General features: G+C 37.4%; 1 protein-coding gene, 1 long non-coding RNA gene and 1 pseudogene across 2 annotated transcripts; all 3 read left to right on the forward strand.

Moving 5' to 3' along the window:
- LOC125206952 (putative disease resistance protein RGA1) lies at positions 1 to 23,109 on the forward strand. Its single transcript, XM_048106164.1, has 2 exons — positions 1 to 2,821; positions 22,894 to 23,109. The coding sequence occupies exons 1-2, from the start codon at positions 1 to 3 to the stop codon at positions 23,097 to 23,099; spliced, it is 3,027 nt and encodes a 1,008-aa protein (XP_047962121.1). The 3' UTR covers positions 23,100 to 23,109.
- On the forward strand, positions 5,793 to 10,106 carry LOC125203304 (annotated as a pseudogene).
- Positions 11,865 to 13,057, forward strand: LOC125203305. Its single transcript, XR_007173339.1, has 2 exons — positions 11,865 to 12,011; positions 12,805 to 13,057. It is a non-coding gene; the product is annotated as an uncharacterized LOC125203305 (long non-coding RNA).
- Positions 23,110 to 23,151: the final 42 nt, after the last annotated feature.

Consider the following 23,151-nt stretch of genomic DNA (forward strand, 5'->3'; position numbering starts at 1 on the left):
ATGGCGGATGCTATGATTTCAGAAGTGGTGGGGAGAATTGCAACTATGTTAGATGATAAGATTCGCTATGAAGTCAATTTGGTTAGGGGCGTGAAGGACGAGCTTCTTTATCTTTTCAAGAAGCTCAAGACGATCCGAGAGGTGTTGGATGATGCAGAAAAGAGAGAAGTGAAAGATCAAAGTGTCAAGAGTTGGTTGAAGAAGCTCGAAGCTACAGCCTATGAGATGGACGATATTTTGGATGAATGGAATTATTCTCTTCTCAAAGATAAGATGGAGGCTTCAGCTGAGCGTGAGCCTGAGCGAAAGATAGGGTGCTCCTTCATCACATCTTCTTGTTTATGTTTCAAGAATGTTTCTGTTCGTCGTGATATTGCCAAGAAAATAGAACATGTGAAAGCTAGGCTTGAACAGATTTATAAGGAGAGAAATGAATTTAATTTTGTCATCTCTCCGCCTTCAACTGATCCGGTGCCTGAGTCTCATCGAGAACAATCCACATCTTCAATTGACTTCAACGATGTTTATGGGTCGGACATATATAAGAAAAGGGATGACATAGTGGGGAATATGATGCTTAATGTTGGTAATACCCAAATTATGTCTATAGTTGGGACGGGTGGACTTGGGAAGACGACCCTCGCTAAGCTTATTTTTAACAATCCCCACTTCGAGAAGGATTGGTTAAAAATTTGGGTAAGTGTCTCTGATCCTTTTATTGTGTCTAAGGTTGCCAAAGATATTGTTAAAAGTGTGGGAAAAGAGACGATTTCTCCAGATGATGACAACCAACTAGAACTGGTGTTACAAAAGCTAAAAGCATCTGTTTCGGGAATGAAGTTTCTTCTTGTTCTTGATGATGTTTGGACAGAAGACGAAGACAAATGGAAGGACCTGAAAATCAATCTCGGATATGGTGCTGTAGGTAGTAAAATTTTGGTGACAACGAGAAATGAAGGAGTAGCCAAGATGATGGGTACCTTAGACGATGATATCTATCACCCAAAAGAGCTTAATTCTGAGGAGTGTTGGTCATTATTGCGTGCCACATCTCTTGCCGGAAAGAGCAAGGAGGAATGTGAAAATTTTGAAAATGTGGGCAAGGAAATAGCTAGGAAGTGTAAGGGATTGCCCCTTGCTGCAGTTGTTTTGGGGAGACTTTTGCGGCTCAAGGATTTGGAAGGATGGAAACATGTAGAGAAGAGCGAAATATGGAAATTGGAGAATGCAAAAGTAGAGCTTTTTCCACATTTGGTTTTGAGCTACAATGAATTGTCCCCTGTTCTCAAGCGTTGTTTTTCATATTGTGCCGTCTATCCAAAAGATCACAGAATTCATGCGGGGACTCTTGTAGAAGAGTGGATGGCGCAAGGTTATCTAGGCGTTGATAGTGGAAATGGTGCAGTAGAACTCAAAGGGCGAGAGAACTTGAGAAATTTAGCAATGCTTTGTTTGATTCAAGACATTGAGAAAAGTGAATCGGGGGAGCAGATAGAATGGTGTAAAATTCATGATATAGTACATGATTTTGCTCTATTTCTTAGGAAGAATGATGACAAAGAGGGAAGCTGTCAAGCTTGTGATTCTTCGTTGGTTTCTCAAGTCCAAGAATATCGGAGCCTATTGTGGGACTACGAACCACTTGCTGACGAAAGAGACAGAAGTTATCAAGTTTGTAAATGCATGAAAAGTCTTAGGGTGTTGAGAATCAAGAAAATTAACAGTTGTATTCCATTAGGAATAAAAACGTTAATTCACTTGAGATGGTTGGAGGTTCGTGATGTTGCATTGTCAAAGGATGACCTCGAAATCATATGCAGGCTTTATTTCTTGCAAACTCTTGTCTTATCACAGTGCAAGCTAACAGAGATACCACCGGAAATTGGGAATTTGGTGCAGTTAAGACGACTTGACTTAAGTGCGAATAAAGAATTAAAGGAGTTATCGGAGAGAATGTATAGTTTGGTTGAATTGCGATCTCTTTCCTTAGCAGACTGCGATCTAACAGAGATTCAGAAAGAAATTGGGAAATTGGTTCAGTTAAGAGAACTTGACTTAAGTTCTAATTATGGAATGAGGGAGTTACAAGAGAGCATTTGTAGTTTGGTTGAACTGCAAATCTTGAAGATTAATGGCACTCCTATCAACTCCCTGCCTGAAGCATTAGGTGAGTTAAGTAATCTCCGCACACTGCAACTGCGCAAATTTAAAGTAGGAAGTCAACACAACAAGTTGGGTTTTCTGGAAAAAATATACCATCATCTTATTGGATATCTAGAATTGGAAATCCACTTTAGTAGTATGAGTGAAATGGTGGAATTGGTTGAGGATGCTCAGCGAGTAGAAGTAAAGACACTCCTTCAAAATCTCGAAACACTTAGAATATGTTTCGAGGGTAAGATGAATGAAATGGAGCAGTCACCATTATCATCATTAATCTGGATGGAGGTAGCAGAAGCTCTCGTGCCCTCTCACAAGTTGAACAAACTGGAAATCAGTGGATATAAGGGCTCAAGGCTTCCGGAGTTTATGTCATCACCCATCAATTTCATAAAAGAGATTCATCTGAATGATTTAAATGAGGTGTCATCACTGCCGGCTATGGGGAAACTACCTTTCTTGGAAACTCTCAATATTTGGAATGTGGAGCGGTCGATGTTTGTCGACCGAGAGTTTTTAGGAATAGAATCATCTTCATGTGATGATGTTGTTGCATTTCCTAAACTCAAGGAACTGAATTTTTATGGCTGCTCCAAATGGGAGGAGTGGGAGGACATAACGGAGGAAGAAGAAGAATCTGCGGCCATCTCCATCATGCCATGTCTCACTGAGTTGACTATCGAATCATGTGTGAGTTTGAAGAAGCTGCCGCATCGCCTCCTACGTAAGGCCTCCTCGTCTTTGTGGTTGTTATACATCAGTGGTTCATCAGAGCTAGTAAAAACATACGGAGAGGACGAGGAAGGTTCAGCTTGGAGATCCATATCCCAACATAATTCCAAACTTGAACTTTGCCAATAGGTCTAATGCAATTTATTTCTTTATGTTTGTTTTACTTTCTTAGATGGAATTTGGGATTGTGATACGTATTTTCTGTTTTAATCATAAATTTTCATTAGACGGATACTCTCTTTCCTTCATGGTGTTTTTCCCCTCGGGCTTTTTTGCCATGAAGGTTTTAACGAGGTCCGAACTTGAGTGATCATTTTTTGTTATCCAAGGTTTATATTTTATACTTTACTCTTCTTTTACGTATATTCGTTTGGCTTCTTTGGATTGTGTAGTGATGAAATTATCTTTCAACGTACCATTATCTTTTAAAACAGCAATGACGAATAGTTGGCTACACAATATTATCTTCCTACATCTCAATGAGGCATTTCAATATGGAAAGCTCAAGAAAAAACCTAATCTCATATGGTCATACCAATTAGAACACCATAAATTACACAGATCAACTCACAGATCAGCTAAGAAAATTAAATAAATGCAAAAACAGAGAATTAAATAAATGCAAAAACAGAGAATTTCAAAAAGGAAAATAAATTAGGGGAAAACCTCCATTGGAGAAATTGAGGGGCAGCACGAGTGATAATCTCAACATACATACATTGATTTGGATTGAGCGCAAATAGAAGAGGGCCTTAACCATCCATTCTTCTTCTTCTTCAGGTGTCAAGGAGAGGAAAAGACAATGGGGGGTTTTGGGAAGGGTTTTTGCGATGTGCGACGACGTCGTTCCAAAATTAGATATGTGATTTTCAGCTGGTCAAATTCAAAATTGTACTCCCTCCGTTCCTGATTAAGAGTCACACTTTGACCGGGCACGAGTTTTAAGAAATGTAAAAAAAAGTTGGTTGAAAAGATTAGTGGAATTTGAGACCCACTTTTTTATATCGATTCTATAATAAAATATGTGTAAAATGAATTAGTGGATTGTGAGACCTACTCACCATTTATGGTAAAAATGAAGCGTGACTCTTAATTGGGGACGGACCAAAATGGAAAAGTGTGACTCTTAATCGGGGACAGAAGGAGTAATTACGAAAAGAATAAAATAAAAATATTAAAAATTATAATTAAATGCATGTTTTTATTGTTAATAGTCAACTTTCTTCAAATTTGGGACCTGCAGAATTTATAAGCCTATCATAGAATATTTATTTTAAATTTATCTTTCTATTTTATAGATTAATGTAAGGTGGAGTATTTTGTAATCATATTATTTTCATACTTTCTGGTCTTCAATTTTTTATATTATAAACATCATCAAAAGTTTATGCAAATTTTAATTATGAATTGCATAAATAAGGCCGGCATCACAATTGGTCCATCTACACAGCAGCAGCAGCCCAAAACATGGCCCATTTAGTAGGCCCAATTAGGCTTCAGAAAATAACCGCCAATATTAACGGTTTCTTGCCGCTGACTACCGGCCATCCCTTTCCCGCGCAAACTCACTGAAATTGACTTTATAAATAGCGAATTTCTAAAAAATATGCATTTTTTCAAAATTTACGGGGAAGGGATGCAGATTAAAAACAATAAATGTTTTTTACACCTATTGATATACAAGTTTAGTAAAAAATAAAATAAAAAAAAAAAACAAAAACACGGGGTACAACGGAAAATCCAACCACAAACACACAATCTCGATAATCACAAAATTGGATGAGCAAATAAAAGATGCCGAAAATGTTTTGTCGATTTTACAAACCCTTATCAGCATTTCAAACCATATGATTAACAATGTTCACATTTTTTGGAGTAACTTCTTTTGTATGTTTTCAGAAACGAATAGTAGAAATGGGCCGTCCTTGAAGCCCAATCGATATTTTGTGGGCCTTTTACTTTTGAGAGCAATTTAAGTTGGCAGCGCAGAACTATGATGATCGAGGTCACGGGTTCAAACCCCGCCATCCTTGAAATGGGCCGTCCTTGAAGCCCAATCGACATTTTATGGGCCTTTTACTTTCGAGAGCAATTTAAGTTGACAGCATGACGCTATGATGATCTAGGGCACGGGTTCAAATCCTACCATCCGTTGAAAAACTTTCGGCCTTAATCCGCAAACCTGGTCGAACAGATTTAGTCGGATTCCTCTAAAGGTCAAACATAAATAAATAAATACTGTAAATAAATTGACAAATTTATTAATGCTACGTGCGATGTAAGCACGTGATCGACATTGATTTTGGCATACATTGAAACACGCGAGCACGTGATCGACATTGATTTTGGCGTACAGGTTGGTTAATGCGCACCATCAATAAAGAGCCACTAGCCAATTAGTCTATAATTATCTAAATAATCTTGTCATGATCTTGAATTAACTAATGTTAATGAGTTGGCAGATGGAACTTTCTCAGAAATTTCCGAGTAAGTGCCAAAAACTCATTGTTCATTCCAGCTAATCTCAAACGTTTATCTCTATAATTATTACTATTATTATTATTAATAAATTAGTTTTGGTTAAATTAAATTATAAACACAACGTTCATACCTCCAATAAAGTCAGTTAAAAACCAGAATGATGAGTAATCACTAATGATGCTTTAATTAAAATATATGCTTTAAAAACCTCTAACTTTATTTTTATCACTACTGCTACTATTTTAGTTCAATAACATATAATTAATGTCTAATGATGCTGTAATTAATTAATTAATTAATTAATTAATATTGTTGATGAGTTGGTTGCTGGCTCGCACTGTAATTTAAAATATAAAGTAGATGGAAGAGTCCCTCTTTAGTCTTTATTCAGCCAGCCTTAACCTTAATTTCTGTTACTAGATTTGCCTAACGCAACGATTTTACCTAAAAAAGCAGCTCCAAATTAAACGTACATCGTCGTCGTCGCCGTCGCTGTCGCAACCATAGTAGCTGCCACTTGACAGCCGCGCAGGCAACTCGCTCTCTCTCATTGCTCTTTTCAGTCTTCATTGTTCTCAATTTCATTTGTACTAAATTTGAATTAATTATGTTTTAGTGTTAACGATTATATTCAAAGCCTTAGCTATAACCATATGAATATAGGTGCAAGAATTTTGGTTATTCAATAGCTTTATATTGTTGTTTTGTATGGTAATTAGTATTGTTTCATTCAATTCAATTAAATTAAAGAATTCATTCATTTCTTTCGAACCATTGAGATTCGTCAAAAATGAAAAAAAGTATATGTTCTATGAAGAAAAGATTTCAATTATACTCTCCGTCCCACAAGAATATGCACACTTTCTTTTTCGTCCGTTCCACAAGAATATGCACTTTCTAGTTTTAATTTTTTTTTTCTCTCTAATAAGGTGGGACATATTCTCTACTAACAATACTTTATTTATTTTTTCCCTCTACCTCTCTCTCCCAAATTTGCATAAAAGCGGTGTCAAATTTAAAGTGCATACTTTTTGGGGGCGGAGGGAGTATTAATTAGAACGAAAAGAGAATTGAATGTTTGTCCCACATACAGGACAAATGGCGGATGCTATAATTTCAGAAGTGGTCGGGAGAATTGCAACTATGTTAGAAGACAAGATTCGGTATGAAGTCAATTTGGTGAAAGGTGTGAAGAAGGAGCTTCAAAATCTTTCCAAGAAGCTCAATAAGATCAGAATGGTGTTGGATGATGCAGAAAAGAAAGCAGTGAATGATCAAATCGTCAAAAGTTGGTTGAAGGAGCTCGAAGCTACGGCTTATGAGATGGACGACATTTTGGATGAATGGAACTACTCTCTTCTCAAACATAAGTTGGAAGATTTTGCTGAGCCTGAGCCTGAGCAAAAGATAGGCTGCTCCTTCATCCCATGTTCGTGTTTATCTTTCAACGAAATTTCTGTTCGTCGTGATATTGCCAAGAAAATAGAACACGTGAACGTCACACTCGAAAAGATCTTAAAGGAGAAAGATGATTTTAAATTTGTCATCTCTCTACCTGCAACTGATCCAATGCTGGTGCCCGAGCCTCACCGAGAACAATCCACATCTTCAATTGACTTCAACAATGTTTATGGGACGGACATATATAAGAAAAGGGATGACATAGTGAAGAATATGATGCTTAATGGTGATGATACCCAAATTCTGTCTATAGTTGGGACGGGGGGACTTGGGAAGACGACACTTGCTCAACTTATTTTTAACGATCCTCAGTTCGATAAGGATTGGTTAAAAATTTGGGTATGTGTCTCTGATCCCTTTGTTGTGGCTGTGGTTGCCAAAGATATTGTTAAAAGTGTGGGAAAAGAGACGATTCCTCCAGATGCCGACCAACTAGAACTTGTGTTACAAAAGCTCAAAGCATCTGTCTCTGGAACAAAGTTTCTTCTTGTCCTTGATGATGTTTGGACAGAAGACAGAGGCAAATGGGAACCCCTGAAAATCAATCTCAAACCATGGTGCACCAGGTAGTAAAATTCTTGTGACAACGAGAAATGAAAGAGTAGCTAAGATGATGGGTACTTTAGACGATGATATCTATCACCCAAAAGAGCTTAGTCCTGAAGAGTGTTGGTCATTATTGCGTGCCACATCCCTTGAAGGAAAGAGTGATAATGAATGTAGAAAGTTTGAGGATGTTGGCAAGAAAATAGCTAGCAAATGCAAGGGATTGCCTCTTGCTGCAGTTGTTTTGGGAAGACTTCTGCAGTTCAAGGATTTGGAAGGGTGGAAACATATAGAGAAGAGTGAAATATGGCAACTGGAGAATGCAGAAGTAGATCTTTTTCCTCATTTGGTGTTAAGCTACAACGAATTATCCCCGGCTCTTAAGCGTTGTTTTTCATATTGTGTCGTCTATTCTAAAGATCACAAAATCCATGCGGAGACTCTGATAGAAGAGTGGATGGCGCAAGGTTATCTAGGCTCTGATAGTGAAAACGGTGCACTTGAGCTCAAAGGGCGAGAGAACTTGAAGAATTTAGCAATGCGTTGCTTGTTTCAAGACACTGAGAAAAGTGAGTCTGGGGAGGAGATAGAATGGTGTAAAATGCATGATATAGTACATGATTTTGCTCTATTTCTTAGGAAGAATGATGACAAGGAGACAAGTTGTCAAGTTTGTGATTCATTGGTTTCTCATGTCCAAGAATATCGGAGTCTATCGTGGGACTCCGGACCACCTGTTGATGAAAGAGAGAGAAGTTGGCAAGTATGTGACTGCATGAAAAGCCTTAGGGTGTTGAGAGTTGAGAGAATTGACAGTCCTATTCCAGTAGGAATAGAAATGTTAATTCACTTGAGATGGTTGGATTTAGTTGGATTAAATTGTCAAAGGATGGCCTTGAAATCATATGTAGGCTTTATTTCTTGCAAACTCTTCTCTTGTCACGGTGCGAGCTAACAGAGATTCCACGAGAAATTGGGAATTTGGTTCATTTGAGACGACTTGTCTTAAGTAGGAATGAAGAATTAAAGGAGTTACCAGATAGCATGTGTAAATTAATTGAATTGCAAACTCTTTCAGTAGCAAGATGCACTCTAAAAGGGATTCCACGAGAAATTGGGAATTTGGTGCAGTTAAGACGACTTGACTTAAGTTGGAATAGACAGTTAACTGAGTTACCAGAGAGCATTGGCAGTTTGGTTGAATTGCGAACTCTTATCTTAGAAGGCTGCTCTATGAAAGAGATTCCACGAGAAATTGGGAATTTGGTGCAGTTAAGAGAACTTGACTTAAGTTGGAATAGTGAAATACAAGAGTTACCAGAGAGCATTTGTAGTTTGGTTGAACTGCAAATCTTGAAGATTGAAGGCACTGGTATCAACTGTGTGCCTGAAGCATTAGGTGAGTTAAGTAATCTCCACACATTGGAACTGTGTGATCTTAAAGTAGGAAGTCAATACAACAAGTTGAGCTTTCTGAAAAAATTACATTGTCATCTTACTACATCTCTAAGATTGGAAATCTACTTGAGTAGTATGAGTGAAATCGTGGAATTGGTTGAGGATGCTCGACAAGCACAATTAGATATACTCCTTCAAAAACTCGAAACACTCGAAATATCTTTCGAGGGTAGGATGAATGAGAGGGATCAGTCATCATCATCAATGTGGAAGGAGCTACTAGAAGCTCTTGTGCCCCTTCACAACTTGAAGAAACTGGAAATCAGGGGATATGAGGGCTCCAGGCTTCCGCATTTGATGTCATCGCCCCTCAACTTTATAAAAGAGATTCATCTGGAAAGATTGAGTGAGGTGTCATCTCTGCCGGCCACGGGGAAACTACCTTTGTTGGAAATTCTCCATATAGATGGTATGAGACAACTGGAGTTGGTTGGACGGGAGTTTTTAGGAATAGAATCTTCATGTGATGATGTTGTTATTGTTGCATTTCCTAAACTCAAGGAACTGTCAGTTTCTTACTGCTCCAAATGGGAGGAGTGGGAGGACATAACAGAGGAAGAAGAAGAATCTGAGGCCATCTCCATCATGCCATGTCTCAAACGCTTGTCCATCATAGGCTGCTGGAGACTGAAGAAGCTGCCGCATGGTCTCCTGCGTAAGGTATCGTGGTCTTTGAGGTTGTTGGATATTCAGTATTCATCAGAGCTAGTAAAAACATACGGAGAGGACAAGGAAGATTCAGCTTGGCGATCCATATTCCAATATAATCCCCTACTTGAACTTCGCAAAGAGGTCTAGTGCAATTTATGTCTTCCTGTTTGTTTTACTTTTTTTTCAGATTAATCATATAATTGTAGTAGATGGATACTCTTTTTCCTTCATGGTGTTTTTCGCTTTTGTGTTTTTGATAGGAACGCTAAGGATCAACACGAGAGTGAGGCCGATGGTGCATCAAGGGGAGCAGAGAGGGCAACACCAGCTAGCAGCGGTCCAGTGTCGCAGAGGAAATACCAGAATTACATCGCCAAGTAGGCGCGTAATTAGTTTAGTTAATATTAGTATTTTTTGCTTATTTTTGAGTATTGTTTTAAGAACTATAATTTTCCTGTTTTCCCTTTTTTGCGTCAAGCGAAACATAAGCTCCGTTCGGGTTTTCTTTGTTGGTTCTTTCCCGGATGTTTAGGATAGGGCGAACCAACCCTAAGGTTCATAGTCTATAAATAGGGCTTATTTCATTGATGCACGGAATGAATGACATATTTGCCTAATCGATTGTCTTATTTAGGGTTTAGGGTTTAGGGAACATCTTTAACAGTTTTATTGTGAGGTTAAGCAAGGAGTGGTGTAGTTAAATCGTTCAATGTAGATGAACAAGTGGATTTACAAGGGGAATATCCTAATGGAGGTTATGTTTTCTAAATTTTAATTGGGAAAAGAATAAAATAAAATAAAAATATTAAAATTGTAATTAAATGCATTAATAGTCAGAATAAAACTTTCTAATAATTTATTTGGATTAGACATTTAAATACCAAATAATTGAAATTTTCGATTAGTTATTTTGTTAGAACAGAGGGGTGGAAGTCCTATGATGGTATTTAGTTTGTATCAAAAATACGGTTAACTATGAATCAATAACTTTTATTGTTCTATGAATGAAAGTATTGACGATGTCAAACATGGGAGCATGTGATTCACTTTGATTTTGGTTAACTAGTTCAATAAAATATAATTAATGTCTAATCATGCTCTAATTAATAAATGTTATTGAGTAATTGGTTGTTGGCATCGTCTTAGAAATTTCCGAGCTGTGACAAAGAGTGATTGTTCATTCCACCTAACTTCAAACTCTAGCTTTGTTCTTAATATTGTTATTACTAAGCTACGACAAAGAGTGATTGTAACAACCATGTGGCTCGATTAAATTATTAACAACATTACATAGTGGTTCGATTAAATTATCATTATTAATACGCAGTGGCTTGATTAAATTATTAAAATGTAACAACTATACATAAAGGCCAGAATAAATTATTAAAACGTAACAACCATACATATTGGCTAGATTAAATTATTAAAACGTAACAACCATAAAATTTCTCATTTCTCAAAAAGGAGGGTCATTTCTCACGTGGCTTTTCATGATTGACTATTTGTTTTGTTTATTTTTATTTCCCATTTCATTGTTTGTTCTTTTCTTTTATCTTTTTTTTATTAATATACAATAACCAAAATTTCAATATTATGGAGTAATAGTTTATTTATTTTAATAAAATTTATTTTCATTTTATTTATTTTGTGTAACTTTATAATACCCCATTTGTGTATAAAATAATGATAATTTATTAAATATAAAATATGAATAATTTATGTCATTTTATTATAATTTTTAATATATTAATATATGATTTCAAATATTAAGACATGACTAGAAAAATATTAAGCATATTTATTATTTGGGTGAAAAGTCAAAGAAAATATCATATTTAATACTCTGTCTGTTCCAACTAAGTTGAGTTGTATTCCTTTTTGAGATGTTCCATCTAAATTGAGTCATTTCTTTTTTGACAAAAAAACATATCCAATTACTCATACTTTATTGCATCATCTACTTTACGATCTCTTAATTTTTTTTATTTTATTCACCTTTCTTACTTTTTAATACAATTTTTTAATTTCCATGCCTAAAAATTTGAACTCAACTTAATTGAGACGAGTAAGTACTTGAGTGAAAAGTTCAAAAATGCTCTTTGGAGATCATCTATATATGTTCAGTTTTAAAGATTAGAAACGGTTTACATAACTCACGTTTTTTACGGGTAAATGAATATAAATTTAAGACGAAAGTCTTAAAATTGAGTCATGTGGGCATGTGATTAGGTTTGATTTTGGCGTACCAATTCAATAAAATAGAATTAATGTCTAATTAATTAAATTTGATGAGTTGTTAGCCGGCTGGCACTGTATTAGTATTAAATTTCAAGTAGTAGATGGCAAGAGTCCCTCTTTATTCACCCACCATTAAACTTAATCTCTGTTACTAGATTTGCTTAAAGCAACAATTTCACCAAAAACAAAAAGCAGCTCCAAAACATACGTCGTCGTTTGCTGCAGCACCTCCCGCTCATCGTCACCGTTGACCGCCACATAGCTTACACTTGCTAGCCGTGCAGGTAAGTCGCACTCTCTTTTTAGTCCTCATTTTTTTGTACTGAATTTGAAATAATCATGTGTTAATATTAAAGATCATATATTTTCAGATGTATTTGGTATAACCATATGAGTATAGGTGCAAGAATTTCTTTTATTGATCAATTGCTCATAATTGTTGTTTTCTACAGTAATTAGTGTTGATTCATTTAATGATATGATGATAGTGATGCAAATATTTATGTCTTTCTATTTGTTTTACTTTTTCTGATATTGAATTTGGGATTGTATGTGACAACACTTTTCTCTTTACACTTACTTTATTTCTCTTTTACAGTCACATTTTCCTCTCACTTACTATATTATCTTTTCCATTTTCCTATTTAGCAAAAAGTAACGCTCTTTATTCATTTATTTTATTCTCTCTTTCTTACTTTATTATCTCTTCACTTAATATATTTAATCTCTTTTTTAATCTCCATGCTGTAAAGAAATGACTCTACTATTATAAAACAAATGGAGTATAAGTTTCAAAATAAAATAGAATTAACCTTTCAATTCATATTAATATACATATATTATTTTTTATTAATTTGTAATAAATAAATAAATTAGAGGATTCAAATTAAAATTAATTATTTTTGATTGTAAAATTTACTTAAAAGTTTTATCGAAATAGATCTATGTTCCATTTTAATTTATAAATTACTACAAATATATTAATAATCGTATAATATTTTTGTGCTAATTAATATTGATGAGTTGTTAGCCGGCCGGCAATGTATTAGTATTAATTTTTACTATTTTTGCCTAAAGCAACGATTTTACCTAAAAAAGCAGCTCCAAAACGTACGATGTCGTCGGCCAGCACCGCTCGTTGTCACCTTTGACTGCCACACAACCATAGTAGCTAGCCGTGCAGGTCATTGCTCCTTTTAGTCTTCAATTTTCTTCATTTTATTTGTACTGAATTTATAATAATCATGTGTTAATATTAAAGATTATATACTGAGGTACTATTAGGTATAACCATATGAGTATAGGTGCAAGAATTTCCTTTATTGATCAATTGCTCATTATTGTTGTTTTGTACAATAGATTAGTAGTGATTCATTCAATGATAGTGATGCATGGTTCAATGCTTTAACCATCAATTGAACCGGTCAATCCCGGCTTAAAACCGTTGACCAAGGTGTTGAATGAACCCTAACTGCATATGCCAACTATTTTGTCCGGTTATGGTTCCGGTTCAAAAATTTTGGTTTGTGAATGGTCGGCTTTGCCAATTAATTAAATCTCTAAATTGTAACGTAACTTAATACTTTAGTTCAAATCATATCGAGAAAAAATCTCTTAATTACGGCCATCACTGTCGACTCCTAGAGTTGCGTAGTATGCATGAGGCTCTAGCTTTCTTTCTTCTTCTTCTTCTCAATTATGTTCATCTAACGTCCTTGACTTCTTCTTCTTCTTCTTCTTCTTCTCAATTATGTTCATCTAACGTCGTGGACTTCTTCTTCTCCTCCTCCTTCTTTCTTCTTTCCGACCATTGAGAAAATGTTGCCTTGCCGAATTTGTCAAAAATGAAAAAGCAAGAAACATATGAATTCAATTTTATTAATTAAAACGAAAAAAGAACTTAATGTTAATTTGTCCCATAAACAGCCCAATATATTGGATTAAAGAGAAAAAGAGCAGCTCCAAATCACACAAATGGCGGATGCTATTGTTTCAGAAGTGGTGGGGAGAATTGCAACTATGTTACAAGATAAGATTCGGTATGAAGTCAATTTGGTGAGAGGCGTGAAGAACGAACTTCTTTATCTTTCCAAGAAGCTCAAGACGATCCAAACGTTGCTGGATGATGCAGAAAAGAGAGGAGTGAATGATGAAAATGTCAAAGGTTGGTTGAAAAAGCTTGAAGCTACAGCCTATGAGATGGAGGATATTTTGGATGAATGGAACTATTCTCTTCTCAAAGATAAGATGGAAGCTTCGGCTGAGCCTGAGCCTGAGCCTGAGTCTAAGGGAAAGATACGATGCTCCTTCCTCAGATGTAATTGTTTATGTTTCAATGAAATTTCTATTCGTCGTGATATTGCCAAGAAAATACAAAATGTGAAAGCTACGCTTGAACAGATTTACCAGGAGAGAAAGGACTTTAATTTTGTCATCTCTCCACCTACAACTGACCCAGTGCCGGTGCCCGAGTCTCACCGAGAACAATCCACATCTTCAATTGACTTCAACGATGTTTATGGGTCGGACATATATACGAAAAGGGATGACATAGTGACGAATATGACGCTAAATGGTGGTAATACCCAAATTCTGTCAATAGTTGGGACGGGGGGACTTGGGAAGACAACCCTCGCCAAGCTTATTTTTAACCATCCCCACTTCGAGAAGGATTGGTTAAAAATTTGGGTATGTGTCTCAGATCCTTTTGTTGTGGCCAAGGTCGCCAAAAATATAGTTGAGCTTGTGGGAACGGAAGAGATTCCTCCAAATAGCGACCAAAAAGAATTGGCACTACAAAAACTAAAAGCGTCTGTTTCAGGAAAAAAGTTTATTCTAGTCCTTGACGATGTTTGGACAGAAGACAAAGACAAATGGACGGACCTGAAATCCAATCTTAGACATGGTGCAGCAGGTAGTAAAAGTTTGGTGACAACGAGAAATGAAGGAGTAGCCAAGATGATGGGTACCTTAGACGATGATATCTATCATCCTAAAGAGCTTAATTCTGAAGAGTGTTGGTCATTATTGTGTGCCACATCTCTTGCAGGAAAAAGCAAGAAGGAATGTGAAAAATTTGAAAATGTGGGCAAGAAAATAGCTAGCAAGTGTAAGGGACTGCCCCTTGCTGCGGTTGTTTTGGGGAGACTTTTGCGGCTCAAGGATTTGGAAGAGTGGAGACATGTAGAGAAGAGTGAAATTTTGGTTTTAAGCTACAATGAATTGTCCCCAGCCCTTAAGCGTTGTTTTTCATATTGTGCTGTCTATCCTAAAGATCACCGAATTAATGCGGAGACTCTGATAGAAGAGTGGATGACGCAAGGTTATCTGGGATCTATTTGTGGAATTAGTGAAGTGGAACTTGAAGGACGAGAGTACTTGAGGAATTTAGCAATGCGTTCTTTGTTTCAAGATATTGAGCTAAGTGAGTCCGGTGAGCAAGTAGAATGGTGTAAAATGCATGAATACATGATTTTGCTCTATTTCTTAGAAAGAATGATGAAAAAGAGAGAAGTTGTCAAGCTTGTGAACCTTCGTTGGCTTCTCATGTCCAAAAATATCGTAGTCTAGAGTGGGAATATGGATCCTTTTGATGAGAGAGAAAAAAGTTGTCAATTTTGTGATTGCATGAAAAGTCTCAGGGTGTTGCAAATTGACTTTCCTCCAGTGGGAATGGAAACACTGATTCACTTGAGATGGTTGGATCTTAGTTTCTCTCCATTATCAAAGGATAGCCTCGAAATCGTATGTAGGCTTTATTTCTTGCAAACTCTTCTCTTGTCAGCGTGCGATCTGATAGAGGTTCCACGAGAGATTGAAAATTTGGTTCAGTTAAGACGACTTGATTTAAATTGGAATAAAAAATTAAGGGAGCTACCAGAGAGCATTAGCCGTTTGATTGAATTGCAAACTCTTTCCTTAACAGGTTGCACTCTAAAAGAGATTTGTAGAGGAATTGGGAATTTAGTGCAGTTGAGACAACTTGACTTAAGATATAATGAGGAATTAGAGGAGTTACCAGAGAGCATATATAATTTGGTTGAATTGCGATATCTTTCTTTAGCATACTGCTCTCTAAAAGAAATTCATAAAGAGATTGGGAATTTGGTTAAGTTAAAACGTCTTAACTTAACTAGGAATTATAAATTAAAGGGGTTACTAGAGAGCATTTGTAGTTTGGTTGAACTTCAAATATTGGAGATTGAAGACACTATATCAACTATTTGCCTGAAGCATTAGGTGAGTTAAGTAATCTTCATGCACTAAAAGTACGCGTATTCAAAGTAGGAAGTCAATGCAACAAGCTGGGGTGCCTGAAAATTTTGTACCGTTTTCTTCCTAAATCTCTACCATTGGAAATCCACTTTAGTAGTATGAGTGAAATGGTGGAATTGGTTGAGGATGCTCGAAAAACGCAACCAAAGATACTCCTTCAAAATCTCGAAAATCTCGATATCCATTTCATGGGTTGGATGAATGAAAAGGAGCGGTCATTATCATCATCGGTGTGGATGGAGATAGTAGAAGCCATCGTGCCCCATCACACGTTAAAGAAACTGGAAATCAAGGAATATAAGGGCTCCTGGCTTCCGCATTTAATGTCATCGCCCCTCAACTTTATAAAACAGATTCGTCTGAAGTATTTGAGTGAGGTGTCTTCATTGCCGCCGGCTATAGGGAAACTAACTTGAGGTTTTTTGCCATTGAGGTTTTAATGAGATTCGATCTTGAGGGATCGTTCCGTGATCTCCAAGGTTTAGGTTTTGTTATTTATTACATGATCATTTGACTTTTTTCAATTGTGTAAATAATATGTTTGGTAGAGCTACTCAAACATGTCGGCGAGTCAAAACTCAATAACATCATCCACGACCATACACTTAGAATCTTTGATTATTTTATTATTTAATGTTTGATTCTTTAAACAATAGTGTTTTATAAAATAATTCTTGATTGTAAAATTTACTTTAAAATTTTATCCTACTAGATCTATGTTCCATATTAATATTCAATTACTAAAAATATAAATATATATATTCTATAGTATACTAAATCATTCAGCAATACTCCGTCAAATATTGTTCTTATTTGTTATTTAAATTTGTATACTAATGCTAGTAATTAATTGGTTTTAAGTTTATATTTGAGAAATAATTAATATTTTCGAGTTTGGTATATGCATTAATGGAGTCCTGTTCTAATCACCCTAATCCAAAATCAAGACTAAATCTCTACCCTTGGATTTTAAAATGAGTGGATGAGATTAAAGCTCACAAATCTCAATAAATAGTAGACAAAATATCAACAAAAGGGTAATATCATCATTATGTTATCATATGATAATTTTCGTGGGTGTTTTTTTATATCAACATTGTGTATTACAAATATCAACAATATGACATTAGAATATCAACACATTTTTATTGAGATTGGACATGCATAATATTGAGATTTTGCCTACAATATATTAAGATTTTTTGTTGCATTTGTTGATAAAAGCTGATTATCAACATGTACGAAAATTGAAATATAATTTATCAAATTTCATCACCCGAAAATTGAAATATAGTTTGGTTAAACTGCAAATCTTGAATATTCAATGCACTGATGTCAACAGTTTGCCTGAAGCAGTTGATAAGTTGAGTGATCTCTGTACTCTAAAACTGTGTGAACTCAAAGTAGGAAGCCATTACAACAAGTTTGGATTTCTGAAAAAACTCGACCGTCTTCTTACTGGATCTATAAATTGGGAATCTATTGTAGTAGTATGAGTGAAATGGTGGAATTGGTTGAGGATGCTCGACAAGCACAATTAAAGATACTGCTTCACAAACTCAAAAGTCTCGGGATACGTTTCAGGGGTAAGATGAATGAAAATGAACAGTCATCGTCATCATTATCATCAATGTTGATTGAGGTAGTAGAAGCTCTCGTGCCCCATTACAAGTTGAAGAGACTGGAAATCAGTGGATATGAGGGATCCAGGCTTCCGGATTTGATGTCATCTCCCCTCAACTACTTAAAAGAGATTCGTCTGTGTTAGAAGATATTCCATAAAATCAGGGATTTGATATTATAGAATATTCTACCAAGAATAGAGGAGAGTAATTAATTGTAAATTAGGTTTACCTTATGTAGATATTATGTAGCCTATATATGATCATGTATTCCGTCATTCTAAAGTGAATAAGAACGACCCTTTTTTCCTCCAATTCTTTGGTTTAACATGGCCTCAGAGCAGATCGATCTTGGCTCAGAAAACTTTCATCACAGCCAATAATACCATTTCTCGACCCTTTCAGATCAAATCAAGCCCAGAATACAATCCCTACAACCAAAATGTTAGACACAGAGGATAAAAAAACCGATCCAGATCAGATAATCAGCCTAAGGAATAGCAAAAGTATCACTGTTGCATTCAAGTTAAATGGCAGAAACTATCCTCTTTGGTCTCGATTGATCAAAGTTAAAATTGGAGGCCGAGGAGCCTACTCGTATATCCGAAACGAACCCCCAGAACCCGGGAGCAAGGGATTCGATATGTGGGAGGAGAACGACCTGGTGGTGTTCTCATGGATCGTTGACAATATTGAAGACGACATCATCGCCGACTTCGCACACCACCAAACATCCAAAGCGCTGTGGGACAGCCTAATGGTGACCTTCGAGAACAAAGCTGATCGATACCGGAACAGAGTAGTAAACAGAAATTAAGAGAACAATTGTTTCTTCGCCCTCAAGGGACGGTGGTGCACTGATACGTAATTCACGAAAACGAAAACCTCCCCCAATTCCCCATTTCCCTAGTGTGTGTGAGCTAAGAGCGTGACTGTGTGTGGAGTGTGACCGATCTGCCATTCTTGTTGCGCACTCCTTTATTTATAAGCTTCGAGGTGGGGCCCAGCGAGGTATTGATTGACTTGATTGCCCTCAGCTTTTGGCTTCCTTCCTCTAGCTTTTCCTCGTGATTCCGTTCCTGCTCCTCGCTAGATATCCTCCTCCAGCATCTCCTGGATCTAGCGCTACACACACACCTGGCTTAACAAAACTTGTTAGATCCAGCAGAAATGTGATGTTTTTCACTACATAACCAATGCATGAAATTAGCCTTATCAAGAGGTCGATCGGAGGGTCAGACGACCGGCGGCAACGTGCGAGGAGCAGGCAATTTTGCCGAGCGGACGGAATCGGGAAACGGCGCCGCCACAGGAGGTATAGGGTTTGGGTTAAAACCAAACCCTAACTCTAACTTCTCATATTATACATTTGGCCCTATGCAAAATGAGAAATGCTATAAAAGACCCCATGTGTTTGCTTTTGAAACCCCAGCTAATCGTGAATTTAGAATTGGCCCCCACACTTCCCAGAAATTGCAAATTTACCCGGATTATGTGTCAAAGAATCGTTTTGAACCATTACTTTCCGCTGCATTTCATGTTCAAAATGTATCTGATAGGGATTCAAAGGGTTGGATTTTTGATTGTGGAGCGACTGATACTATGTCACCTGACAGGAATGATTTTAGTGATTTCAGTGAGGAAAAAAAATCATATATAAAAACAGCTAGTGGGGAATTAATTAATGTAGCTGGATCTAGCACAATTCAGATATCTCCTACCCTCCGACTCATGAACTGTCTATATGTTCCGACTTTGTCTCAAAGGCTGATGTCTATTAGTCATGTGACTAAAGAGTTGAATTGTACTCTCCTAATGCATCCGAATTTTTGCATTCTACAGGATATTCAGACGAGGAGGATTCTTGGGCGTGGCACTGAGAAAGAAGGGCTCTACTACGTGGACGAGATAGCTCAACATGGCAGTGCAATGCTGGCTCACGGATCCACGAAACAGGAAACTTGGCTTTGGCACCGAAGACTAGGACACCCTTCCCCTGGTTATTTTAAATTACTTTATCCGAACATTTCTATTTCAGCTGATTTTTCTTGTGAAACTTGTGTTTTGGCCAAAAGCCACAGACAGTCTTTTAAACCGACAAACACTCGTATGAAATCTATGTTTTCTTTAGTTCATTCTGATGTATGGGGTCCTGCACCAATTATTGGGGGGCATGGTTTTCGATATTTTGTGACTTTTATAGATGACTGCACTAGAATGACGTGGATTTATTTCTTGAAACATAAATCTGAAGTACCCGATAAATTTGCCATTTTCTTTAAACTTATTCAAACGCAGTTTCATACCACTATCAAAACCCTTAGGTCAGATAATGGGAGGGAATATGTCAACAGTACCATAGAACAATTTTGCAAAGATAACGGCATAATTCATCAGACTTCTTGTGCATATACACCGGAGCAAAATGGGGTAGCTGAAAGGAAAAATAGAACCATTTTAGAGATGACCCGTGCCCTCATGATTGAGTCCAAAGTCCCGAAACATTTTTGGCCAGAAGCCGTTGCCACATCCGTGTACCTCCTCAATCGATTACCTACCAAAACCCTGAACATGAAAACCCCTCTCGATATTCTATCCAAACAAGCCAACATTCCCGAACACTTGAACCTTCAACCCAGAATTTTTGGGTGTACCGTTTACATCCACATCCCTAAACATGAGAGAACCAAACTTTCCCCGTGTGCAACTAAATGTGTGTTTGTGGGATATGGGATAAACCAGAAAGGCTATCGTTGCTTTGACCCTCATACCAAGAAAATTACCACCACCATGAACTGCAATTTTTTGGAAACTGAATTCTTCTACCATACCCACCTTAGTAGTCAGGGGGAGAGTAATCCAGGTAGTACGTTGGACTACCTAAGTTGGGTTGTGCCAGTGCCAAGCTCCTCGATTGAGGATCTAACAGAACCAGTGGTGGTCACTGCCGCCGAGCAAGTCTCACCACAAGAGCCATCTCATCCAACTCCATGTGATCCTCCTCCGACGATATCCGAGGTAATCCCTGAACCAAGTCTAGTTGATGAAACCGTTACCACTGACCTTGTTGGTACAGAACCTGGAGTGGAGGTAGATAACACTGTTGATGGAGATACCGGGAGATACATAATTCCTTACCGGAGTACAAGGGGAGTTCCTCCAAAAAGATATTCCCCGGAGAAGATTGGGAAGAAAAGTCGTTATGGAGTGGCGAATTTTGTGCAAGGAAATCTAACTAAAATGGCACGGGCATTCGAGGCTGCACTATATGAGGAAGAAGAAGTCCCACAGTCAGCTGAAGAGGCGATGAAACATAAGAAATGGAGAGAAGCCATGCTCATTGAGATGAGGGCACTTATGAAGAATAACACCTGGGTGAAAGGGAAGTTACCTGAAGGAGTAAAGACTGTTGGGTGCAGATGGGTGTTCACAATTAAAAGAAGGCCGGACGGGACAGTGGAACGTTACAAAGCAAGATTGGTGGCAAAGAGATACACTCAGACGTATGGAGTCGACTACGCCGAGACTTTTTCGCCAGTGGCTAAAATTAACACCGTTAGAGTACTTTTTTCAGTCGCGGCAAACAAGGATTGGCCTTTGCACCAGTTCGATGTTACTAATGCATTCTTGCACGGAGAGCTACCGAAACCAGTATATATGGAACCCCCACCTGGGTTCACAAACGAGTTTGGCGCAGGGGAGGTCTGCCGACTTCAAAAAACATTGTACGGGCTGAAACAATCCCCGAGAGCATGGTTTGGAAGATTTACTGAAGTAATGAAGAAGTATGACTACAAACAGAGCAATTCAGACCACACTCTGTTCCTTAAGAAGAAGAATGGGAAGATCACATGCTTAATTATCTATGTAGACGACATGATCATTACTGGGGATGATGAAGAGGAGATAGCTGAATTGAGGAAAAATCTCTTCCAGGAATTCGAGATGAAGGATCTGGGTCTACTCAAATACTTCTTGGGAATAGAGGTACTGAGATCGAGAAAGGGAATCTTCATAAATCAGAAGAAGTATATATTGGATTTACTAACAGAGATTGGAATGCTTGACTGTAAGCCAGTAGACAATCCGATGGTTCAGAACCATGGACTTCAGATAAAGGAAGGTGCTAAACAAACAGACAGAGGGAGATACCAGAGGCTAGTGGGAAAGTTGATCTATTTGTCCCACACGAGACCGGACATCGCTTATCCAGTTGGAGTGGTGAGTCAATTCATGCATGCACCACAGGAGGAGCATTGGGAAGCCGTACTAAGAATCATTCGATACTTGAAAGGAACTGCGGATCATGGGCTTATGTTCAAGAAGCACGGACACTTGGAGATACATGGTTTCACTGATGCTGATTGGGCAGGAAACCCGAATGATAGGAAGTCGACTGCCGGATACTTTACCTTTGTAGGAGGTAATCTTGTGACGTGGAGAAGTAAGAAACAGAAGGTGGTAGCACTGTCAAGTGCCGAAGCAGAATTCAGAGGAATCAAAAGTGGACTGACAGAGATACTGTGGCTAAGGAGAGTGATGACGGAACTAGGCATTCGGTCAACTCACCCGTGTAGACTATTCTGTGACAATAAGGCAGCGATTAGTATTTCAGAAAACCCGGTTCAACACGACAGAACGAAGCATGTGGAAGTAGACAGACACTTCATAAAGGAAAACATTGAAGCAAAGGTGGTAGAATTGCCTTACGTCAAATCTGAAGACCAGTTGGCTGATATATTGACAAAGGCTGTGAACTCGAAGTCCTTTCGAGAAGTACTGTGCAAGCTAAGTATCGGTAATCCCGTTACATAGCTTGAGGGGGAGTGTTAGAAGATATTCCATAAAATCATGGATTTGATATTATAGAATATTCTACCAAGAATAGAGGAGAGTAATTAATTGTAAACTAGGTTTACCTTATGTAGATATTATGTAGCCTATATATGATCATGTATTCCGTCATTCTAAAGTGAATAAGAACGACCCTTTTTTCCTCCAATTCTTTGGTTTAACAGTCTGTATGATTTGAGTGAGATGTCATCATTGCCTGCTATGGGAAAACTACCTTTCTTGGAAATTCTCTATAATGATGATGTAGAGCAATTGATGTTTGTCGGAAGGGAGTTTTTAGGAATAGAATCTTCATGTGATGATGATGTTGTTGTTGCATTTCCTAAACTCAAGGAACTGAGATTTTATAAGTGCTCGAAATGGGAGGAGTGGGTAGACATAACGGAGGAAGAAGAAGAATTGACTATCATGCCATGTCTCACAAAATTGACTATCTCTATGTGTCTGAGTTTGAAGAAGCTGCCGCATCGCCTCCTGCATAAGGTCTCCTCGTCTTTGCAGGTGTTGGATATCAATTTTTCATCAGAGCTGATAAAAACATACGGAGAGGACAAGGAAGGTTCAGCTTGGAGATCCATTTCCCAACATAATCCCCAACTTCAACTTTACACAGAGATCTAATGCAAATATTTTTGCTTTTCTGTTTGTTTTACTTTTGGAGCTTGAATTTGGG

This window comes from Salvia hispanica, chromosome 2, assembly GCF_023119035.1.
Source record: "Salvia hispanica cultivar TCC Black 2014 chromosome 2, UniMelb_Shisp_WGS_1.0, whole genome shotgun sequence".
In the NCBI taxonomy this organism is placed as follows: Eukaryota; Viridiplantae; Streptophyta; class Magnoliopsida; order Lamiales; family Lamiaceae; genus Salvia; species Salvia hispanica.

Excerpts from the sequence above, each read along its gene's own strand:
- LOC125206952 (XM_048106164.1), top strand. The coding sequence starts at position 1 with ATGGCGGATGCTATGATTTCAGAAGTGGTGGGGAGAATTGCAACTATG. Across the intron at positions 2,822-22,893 it reads GGCCATCTCCATCATGCCAT|GTCTCACAAAATTGACTATC; the intron begins GTCTCACTGAGT and ends CTATCATGCCAT.